This window comes from Rhincodon typus, chromosome 23 (genome assembly GCF_021869965.1).
Source record: "Rhincodon typus isolate 14 chromosome 23, sRhiTyp1.1, whole genome shotgun sequence".
In the NCBI taxonomy this organism is placed as follows: Eukaryota; Metazoa; Chordata; class Chondrichthyes; order Orectolobiformes; family Rhincodontidae; genus Rhincodon; species Rhincodon typus.
The window spans coordinates 28503262-28513531 of NC_063354.1; the positions used below are offsets into that span (position 1 = coordinate 28503262).

Here is a 10270-nt window from a genome sequence, read left to right on the forward strand (position 1 = left end):
CCTCCCTGGTTGATGCACAGTCAGTGCGAGATCTGTGTTCTGTAACGTCCAGGGGTGAGCAATGGGGTCATGAACCATGGGTGCAGTGGATAGCCCTTAGTGACCAATCAACCCCACCCCCAGTAACCAGGTAAGATTCCTGATCCCTCAAAAATACCAGGTACTCGAGAGTGCTCAAGAGTGAAAGTCATGGCAGTTGCTACGTTTGCAGGCTCATATCTCCACAAAGTGCTAACAGTGATTACAGTTGACCTGAACATGAAGCAAATGGAACCCCTTCCTATTGATGAATTCCGCAGCATTGCAATGCGGCCTGGCACCCTGCATCTAGGGGCACTCGGCTATGTGACAGCTGCCCGGGCTACATCGCTGACCTTGTCATGAGAAATGCAATGGATTGGTGTGACTTTGCCTTGAGTCAATTCTGCCACGAATCTCACCGTAGCCCACGCTGCTTTGATTCTGCCCAATGTGGTCAGTGCATTTCACTCTTGTACTTCTGCATTTAAATACTTTTGAACCACAGATTTTTTTTATTCACGTGTGAGATCTGGACGTTGCTGGCTAGCCAGCATTTATTGCCCACCCATAGTTGCTCTTGAGAAGGTGGTGGTGAGCTGCTTTCTTGAACTGCTGTAGTCCATCTACTGTAGGTAGACCCACATTGCCACTGGGGGAGGGAATTCCAGGATTTTGATCCAGCAACAGTAAAGGAATGGTGATATATTTCCAAGTCAGGATGGGGAGTGGCTTGGAGGGGAACTTCCACGTGGTGATATTCCCATGTATCTGGTGCCCTTGTCCTTCTAGATGCAAGTGGTTGTGGTTTTGGAAGGTGCTGACTAAGGATCTTGTATGAATTTCTGCTGCTACTGAGTGTTGGTGGTGAAGGGAGTGGATGTTTATGGACGTAGTGCCAATCAAGCGGGCTGCTTTGTCCTGGATGGTGTCAAGCTTCTTGAGTGTTATTGGAGTTGCATTCTTCCAGGCAATTGGGGAGTATTCCATCACACTCCTGACTTTGCCTTGTAGATGGTAGACAAACTTTGGGAAGTCAGGAGGTTGAGCTACTTGCTGCGGTATTCGTAGCCTCAGGCCTGTTCTTGTAGCTGCTGTATTTATATGGCATCCAGTTGACTTTCTGGTCAATGGTAACCCTTCGGATGTTGGTAGTGGGTGATTCAGCAATGTTAACATTCAGCAAAAATGTCGAAGGGTGGTGGTTAGATGACCTCCAATTGGGGATGGTCATTCCTCCAGCATTTGTGTGGTATGAATGTTATTTGCCACTTTTCAGCCCAAACCTAGATATTGTCAAGTCTTGTTACATTTGAACATGGACTGCTTCAGTATCTGAGGAGTTGTGAATGGTGTGAACATTGTGCATTCATTGGTGAACAACCCTATTTCCAAACTTATGACGGAGGGAAGGTTACTGTAGTTAAGTTGAGATATACACTGGGAATAGCTATAAACTGTTACTTAATCAAGTTTCCTGTTTCACAAATTATGTATTTACAATTTAATTTTAAGAATTTTGTGATTTAGTTTATCGCATTTTTGAATAACATTTATTTCAAAGTCTAAGTGCAAGAACGAAAGAAGTGAGGTACAGGGTAATTGAAACCAGATCACAAAATAGAGAAGAAGTGTACACTTATTAAGTAGTCATAAAATGCCGCCAACTTGGCAAGGTGAAGTTAGTGTTACCAATGAATTTGCATTCTCCACTTTTGCACTTGGTGTGCTGACAAGTGCCATCTACTGGTAGAAAGCACCATATAGGTTTTGGTTTCTTTTGTTAAAGCTTTTGGAAAAAACCACCAGGGCAGACAGTCCTTCCTGAACAGTGATCTAATCCAATATGTGTAAGAGAGCAGGTGACTGCGAGCCCCTGGCATGTCAACGGAATAAAGTGCTGAGCTTTATAATAGGTGATGTAAACAATGAAGGCTATTTCAGAGATAGTAGGAACTGCAGATGCCAGAGAATCTGAGATAACAAGGTGTAGAGCTGGATGAACACAGCAGGCCAAGCAGCATCAGAGAAGCAGGAAGGCTGACGTTTCGGGCCTAGACCCTGCTTTCTGAAGAAGGGTCTATGCCCGAAATGTCAGCCTTCCTGCTCCTCTGATGCTGCTAGGCCTGTTGTGTTCATCCAGCTCTCCACCTTGTTATCAATGAAGGCCATTTGCTTGTTTTTCAGTTCAGAATAATCAAAGATTGAGTTTAGTTTAGAAAACCCAGGGATTGAAAGCTTTGAAGTTTGGAGGAAGCCTGATTGAGGTCAAAAAGCAAATTTAGTTTATTCACCTTGCAGGGGCAAGTGACTATTCAGGATAACTACAGTCACCTCAGTAGAAAGATAGAGTTTGTGCAACTTCCAAATCAGGAGTGTTTGATTAGAAATGTGCAGGTTAATAAAAGCTAAGAATATTTAAGCTGTGTTTTGTGAACAATCATGCAAGGAGACTCCACAGTTTACAGGATGGCAACTGAAAGAATCAGTTAAATAGAATTTAAAAATCTGATGTACAGGGGTAGTTTCTCTGGATTTGAGTCTCTGAAACAAATAGTGTTGGAGAACAGGTTGAAACTTTGTTCTGCTGTGTGTTTTAAGACCTTTCTAACTGTTCCAAAGATAGCTCATGTTTTTGTTTATTTTTGTCTAATAAACTGATTTTCTATGAAAGAAACTCTGCAGCTTTGTGTGTCTATGTTTCAGTAACTGACCATCACATGAACTAAAATGTTTAAGACTGATATATCAAGACAGATTTCATTCTGAAACCTGACATTTCCAGTAGTACCATGGGATCATAACCTCAGTTTAAAATCAATTACCAGAAGCATCCTGAGGTGCTTACCTTTTTAATCTCTCAAAATTTTGAAACATTCAGAAGATTGGGGTACTTTGTTTAGTTGCAGTGTGCCAAAATGTAATAGGTGCAGTAATGCAGTATAAATCTATACAATGAAGGCTACACTCCTGCTGCTCATATTGTGATTAATTCAGCTCCGTATTGCTGTAGAGTTCTTATAAAAAAACAAAAGTTCACTTATGGATCTTTCAAATTATAGTTAGCATTCCCTGTCAAACCCCTCATCTTGCCTGACTGCTTTTGGTTTTTGAATTGGGATTAACCATTCCTCAGATGGTGTGAACAAGCAACTAACTGGTTCAGATTGGACCCGTTCACTCTAAGTTGGGTTCTGCAGGCCCTTATGGTGCGGTGGTGGTGTCCTTTTCTCCGAGTCTGGAAACCTGGGTTCAAGTTCCACCTATTCCAGAACATCACTGAACAGATTGATCAAAAATATCTGTAAATCACTTTGTGGGAGGAGCTAACCATTTATGGTTCAATTCAGTCACGGTTGTTCAGTGCCAAGCTCTATGTAGTGAGTAGAAATGTGTAATTACTCCTAGGGGGCTCTTGTGGCACAGTGTTAGGCCTCCTGTTTCAGAGATAGGGACACTAAGTACCAGTCCCACCTGTGCTAGAAGTGTGTAATCACATCCCCAACTAGGTTGATTCAAAAATATCCCTCAGTCAGGTTCTGGGTAGTTCTAAAGCGATCAAGCCATTGTAAATAATATATACTGCACCTGGGGAGATCTATTTTAAACATGATCTACCTCGGGCCCCTAATATAGTGTACCTGTGACTGAAATCATTTTTAATTGGGAGAAAACTTAAACCTCGTAATAACATCCTGAATCAAATGATCTATTTCAACTCTGACTGTTTTGTAAATAAATGTAGATTTGAAAATTTGCTGAAAGTTTCTTTTTCACGAAGATGATGCTACTTAGAAGTTTGAGTTTGGGTTTGATACCTTTCCAAGACTGTTCAGACAGAGATGGTAACTACACTGTGTACAATTTCACTGTTTCTTACAGAAGTCACATTGACAAGAAAGAGGGCAGCATCAGAAGGAATAGGGGTACAAATTGCAGTTGCATACAAAAAGGTAAGAATCAAAATATTGTCAGCAATCAAAAGCTTCAGTTATGCTCTTAAAAACAGCCAATGTCTGAATACCTGCAAAGTAGAATTGATTGCACCACAAAGAATCTCGATAGTACAATTGATGAAATGCTGGAACTGCATGACTTGCATTAATAATTGTTTCCATCAAATAGATTACGTGCTGACAGGGTGGAAGAGTCTGAGAACTGAAATGACTGTGTGTTAGCTCTCTGACCCCCACTGCCTGATAGTGGTTTCCAACTAGAAGCACAAAATCATCCTTGTGTGATTAAATACATCAGGGTCCTTGATTTTGCTGTAAAGAAAGGGATACTATTGGTCACAAAGCAGAAAGTAGCATTTCGACATATCGAAATGAGAAAAAGGTGATATTGCTTGACAGTCATCATCCTCATAAATAAAGGGCACTAATAGGAGCTTCCCATCATTTATCTAGTTGCACAAAGTGTGATTATTTTGTTTACAATAGATTTTATATGCAAGATTTACCATAACAGCCAATATGCATGGCGTCATTCTGAAGAGATAAGAGAAGCTTTACATTGCTGCATTTTTTCACAAGGAAATGAATCTCACTTTTCTTGGGTGAAGAATGGTGGTGCAGTATGGAATGTTGTATGCTTGCACTCATTCCACAGCCGGAGAATGCCACACGTTTACCTAGTTAGGGTGTTCTGGAAGCACTATCTAGAATTTGGTCATATTACCAGTCTCACATACTCATCATATCTGATAACACCACCCTTTAATGGGAGGTTGCCATCAGATGGTAAATATGAAGAAAAATGACTCACCTAAAACTGAGTCAGATGCTGGCAATTACTATTCATCTGTGTCCTGCTATCAAACTTGGCACAGACCCAGTACCGGCCCCTTTACTGGCTGACTTTTACCTTCTTTATGGTCTGTATTGTCTCATGGAGCATGGCTGGCACTGATTATAGAAATATCATGATGTCTACTTCCATTGAAATCAACTGAAATGAAAACTGGGCTGTTTTTAAAGCAATCAGCCTGCAACATTAGCTTTATAAATGGCCAGTGATTTTGAAATTCTACCATATTGGCAATTACAGAAAAAGGCATTTCACAGAACCACAGAATTGTTATTGTGCTGTAACAAAGAGGCCATTCAGCACGTTTTAACTTGGTGGCAAACACCTGCCTTTTTCCCCACAATCCTGCATATTGTTTTCACTTAAATAATCATCCAATGCCCTTTTGAATGCCTTGGTTAAATTTGCCTCCACCATCTTTTCGGGCAGGGCTTTCCTGGCCGTAACTACTTTCTGTGACAAAAAGCTTTCTTTTCTCACTTCACGTTTGCATCTTTTAAAAAATACTTTAAAACTGTGCACTCTGGTTCTCTATTTTATGGGCAGGAACAGTTCCTCTCTGTCTGTTCTGTCCAGACCCACGTGATTTTACAAAACTTCTTTCAAATCTCTGCTCAGCTGTCCTCTCCAAAAACAACGTCTCAACTTCTCAAAGTTTTCATCATAGTTGAAGATTCACATCCCTGGAACCATTCTCATAAACCCTCTTTTGTATTCTCTCCAATACATTTGCACCCTTTTGTAAAGTGTGGTACCCTAAATTGTATACAATATTCCAGCTAGTGTCTAAACAGTGTCCCACATAAATTCAGCACAGTGGCTCAGTGGTTAGCACTGTTGCCTCACAGTGCCAGGGACCTGGGTTCGATTCCAGTCACAGGCGACTGTCTGTGTTGTTTGTGCATTCTCCCCGTGTCTGCATGGGTTCCTCTGGATGCTCTTGTTTCCTCCCACAACCCAAAGGTTAGGTGGATTGGCCATGCTAAATTACCCATAGAGTCCAGGGATGTGCAGGCTAGATGGGTTAGCCATGGGCAATGCAGTGTTACAGGGATAGGGTTGGGAAATGGGTCTGGATGGGATGCTCTGAGGGCCAGTGTGGAATTGATGGGCCAAATAGCTTGATTCTACACTGTAGGGATTCTATGATTCTATTTATAGTTCTCTCTACCCATCCTGCCAGCTTTAATGAATTATGCACATAGACACTCGGGTCAGTCTGCTCCTGCACACCCTTGAGAATAGTAACGTTTATCTATACTGACTCCCCATATCTTTGTACTTAAATGCATCAGCTCAGACTTCCCTGAATTGAATTTCACCTGTCACGTATTCGCCCACTCCACCAACTTCTCATTGTCCTTTTGAAGCTCTGTCCTGTTCTCCTCACGGTTCACAGTTCCTCCAAGTTTTGTGTCATCTCCTGCACAACCAGACCTAGTTAATATATTTACATCAAGAAATGCTGAAGAACTAAACTGCATTTATTTCAACGTAAGGGGTCTTACAGGGTCCAGTACCGATCCCTGTGGAACTCTACTACATACCTTCCTCCAGCCCGAAAATACTCATTAACCATTAATCTCTGTATTCTAGCCTTTGGCCAATTTTATGTCCATATCACTTACGCCCATATTATTCCACGAGCTATAACTTTCCTCATTAGCCTGTGTGGCACTGTTTTGAACACTTTTTGGAGGTTCATATTCATCACATCAACAGCCCCACCCTCATCATCAAGACTGAATATAATTATTGTTATAGGGGACTATCCATTCAGGGGCATAGACAGGAGATTCTGTGGCAGTGAGCATAAATTTAGGATGGTTTGTTGCTTTCCTGGTGCTAGGATTAAGGACATCTCTAAACATTTCAAGCAAATTGTTAAAGGTGAGATTGAGAAGCCAGAAATTATTGTACACATTGGTAGGCATGACATTTTTAGGGAAAATATTAAAGCAGTACAGAGTGAATTTAAGTGGTTAGGTAGAAGATTAAAGAATAGAACACTGAAAGTAGTAATTTCTAGTTTACTCCCAATGCCAAACTCAAACAAGGGAAGGAACTAAAGGTTAAAGGAGATAGGTTAATGGATGAAGAGCTGGTGTATTGTTCAGAGATTCATATTTTTGGACAATTGAAATGTCTTTTGGAATAGAAAAGACCTGTTCAAAAAGGATGGGCCTAACCTAAACTGGAAAGGGACCAATATCTTCACAGGTAGATTCGCTCATTCCATTAAGGGAGACTTTATACTGATAGTGGGGGGGGGGGGTGGAGGAATTCTAAGTAGTAGTATAAGAAGAAGAATTGTTCTGAATGTGAGGAGAGCACATCCATTAGAAAAGAAATATAAGCGATAGAGTATGTAGTAGTGCTGAAGAACTAAACTGCATTTATTTCAATGTAAGGAATCTTACAGGTAAGGCTGATGAACTCCGGGCATGTTTAAGAACGTGGGGTTGGCACATTATAGCTATTAGAGAAACTTGGCTGAGAGATGGACAAAAGATAGCAAGAATTGCACATGCTGGAGTCAAAGATAAGTGTGGAGCTGGAGAAACATGGCAGGCCAGGCAGCATCAGAAGGGTCCTGACCTGAAATGTCAACTTTCCTGCTCCTCTGATGCTGCCTGGCCTGCTGTGTTCCTCCAGCTCCACATTCTGTTATCTCTGAGAGATGGACAAGACTGGCAACTCAATGTTCCAGGTTTTAGATGCTATAGGAAGCATAGAAAAGGAGGCAAGAAAGGAGGGGAAGTAGTGTTTTTGATTAAGGAGTACATTACTTCTGTAATGAGGGAAGATATTTCTGAAAAATCGTTCATTGAAAATGAATGGGTAGAAGTTACAAATAAGAAAGGAAAGATCACTTTGATGGGATTGTACTATAGGCCCCCCAATAATAAGAGGTAAATTGAGAAACAAATATGTCCGGAAATCTCCGATATATGTAAGCGTAATAAGGTTGTAATAATGGGGGTTTTAATTTTCCAAACATTGACTGGGGCTACTACAGTGTTAAAGGTTTGGATGGTGAAGAATTTGTCAAATATATTCAAGAATTTTTTTTTATCAAAATGTGGATATTCCTACTAGAGAAGGAAGAGAATTAGACCTTCTTTTGGGCAATAAGTCGGGGCAGGTGACTGAAGTAAAAGTGGGGGAACAATTTGGGTCTAGCCGTCATAATTCTATTAGTTTCAAAATGTTTATGGAAAAGAATAAGCCTTCCATAAAAGTTAAAGTTTTTAATTGGATGAAGGCAAATTTTAAAGGTATGAGATAAGAACATTCAAAAGTTGATTGTAGTGGACTGTTGCAAGATTCTAGTCAAGAATAAAAGAGAATCTTGTTTTAGATGTAGACAACTTGGTTCAATTGAATCTCTTAATCAATATAAAGAGTGTAGGGGCATTCTTAAAAAAAGAAATCAGGGAGGAAAAAAGATAGCATTGGCAGGTAAGGTTAAGGATAATCCAAAGAGATTCTAAAATACGTTAAGAGCAAGAGGGTAAGGAGAGAGAGGGAGGGCCTCTTAAAGATCAAAGAGGTCGTCTTTGTGTTGAACCCCTAAATGAATATTTCGCATCAGTTTTTAATGGAGAAGGAAATGGAGTCTAGAGAATACAGAGCAATAAACTTTGATGTTTTAAAAACATTTCACATTACAGAAGAGGAATTTTGGGAGGCCTTAGAGAATATATAGGTGGACAAATCTCCGGGACCTATTCTAATGTATCCCAGAACATTGTGGGAAGTAAGGGAGGAAATTGTGAGACTGCTTGCAGAAATAACTTGCGTCATCTATAACTACGGGTGAGGTGCCCAATGATTGAAGGGTGGCTAATGTTGTACCTTTGTTTAAGAAAGGTTGTAAGGAGAAACCTGGGAACTATAGACGTGTGAGTCTGACTTCAGCTGTGGGTAAATTGTTGGAGGTGATTACGAAAGATAGGATTTATGGACATTTAAAGAGGCAAAAATTGATTAGGGATAATCAGCATGGTTTTGTGCAAGGAAAATCATGTCTCACAAACTTGATTGAGCTTTTTGGGGAAGTTACCGAAAATATTGATGGCAGTACAGTAGACGTTGTTTATTTGGATTTTAGTAAAGCCTTTGACAAGATTCCATATGGTAGACTAATCAGCAAAGTTAGGTCACATGGGATTTAGGGTTAGCTTGCCAATTGGCTTAATGGCAAGAGACAGTAATAGTGGAGGGTTGCTTTTCAGACTGGAGGCCTGTGACCAGCGGTGTTCTACAGGGATCGGTTCTGGGTCTTCTTCTGTTTGTCATTTATATAAATGACTTGGATGAGTATATAGAAGGTATAATTAGTAAGTTCGCAGACTATACCGAAATTGGTGGCATAGTAGACAATGAAGAAGGTTTTCTCAGGTTACAAAGGCATCTTGATCAAATGGGTCAATGGGCCAATGGGCTGAAAAATGGCAGATGGAGTTCAATCTGGATAAATGTGAGGTATTGCATTTTGGTACAACAAACAAAGGTAGGGTCTTGTGTAGTGTTGTAGAATAACGGGACCCAGTAGTGCAGGTACATAATTCTTTGAAGTTTGCGTCACATATAGACAGGATGGTTAAAAAGGCATTTGGCACACTTGCCTTCGTTGCTTAGTGCTTTGAGTATAGGAGTTGGGAAGCCATGTTGAGGTTGTCTAGGACATTGGTGAGGTCTATTCTAGAATCTTGTGTCCAGTTCTGCTTGCCCAGTTATAGTAAGGATATTATCAAGCTGGAGAGGGTTCAGAAGAGATTTAGCAGGATATTACCAAGTATGGAACAAAAACAAAGTTGCTGGAAAAGCTCAGCAGGTCTGGCAGCATCTGTGGAGGAGAAAACAGAGTTAACGTTTCGGGTCCGGTGACCCTTCCTCAGAACTGATGGTAGCTGGGAAAACGTCAGTTTATTATGCAGAAAATAGGGAGGTGGGCGGAGTAGGGAGTAAATGATAGGATAGAGCCCAAAGAGAGACAAAGACAGTTGGACAGACAAAGGAGTTGCTAACGATCAGGCTGGGAGGGTGAGTAGTTGTTAATGGGGACTGTTAGTGACTAACAACAGGGGGTGTGTAGTGGCAGGCTATGTGGTAACAAGGCCTGGTGTGTGGGGTGGGGGCTGGGACATGGGTGAGTTTAGGCACTAAAATTATCAAACTCAATATTGAGTCCGGAGGGCTGTAGGGTCCCCAAGCGGAAAATGAGGTGTTGTTCCTCCAGGTTGCCATGGGCTTCGCTGGAACACTGTAGCAAGCCGGAGACAGAGATGTTGGCCAGGGAGCAAGGCGGTGCATTGAAGTGGCAGGCAACAGGTAGTTCAGGGTTAGTAGGAACTGCAGATGCTGGAGAATCCGAGACAACAAGGTGCAGGGCTGGATGAACACAGCAGGCCAAGCAGCATGCTGCTTGGCCTGCTGT

At 41.3% G+C, this 10270-nt stretch overlaps 1 protein-coding gene across 3 annotated transcripts in view; it reads left to right on the plus strand.

Annotated features, from left to right (window-relative positions):
* LOC109930168 (phosphoinositide 3-kinase regulatory subunit 6) overlaps nt 1-10270 on the plus strand; it is a 107785-nt gene that overhangs the window by 83156 nt on the left and 14359 nt on the right. For all 3 annotated transcript variants that reach the window (XR_007264605.1, XM_048611000.1, XM_020529716.2), the window contains one exon: nt 3901-3971. Coding sequence is in view for 2 of the 3 variants with exons in the window: in XM_048611000.1 (XP_048466957.1) it covers nt 3901-3971 (71 nt within the window). In the remaining variant the exon portion in view is untranslated. The remainder of the gene's footprint in view (nt 1-3900; nt 3972-10270) is intronic.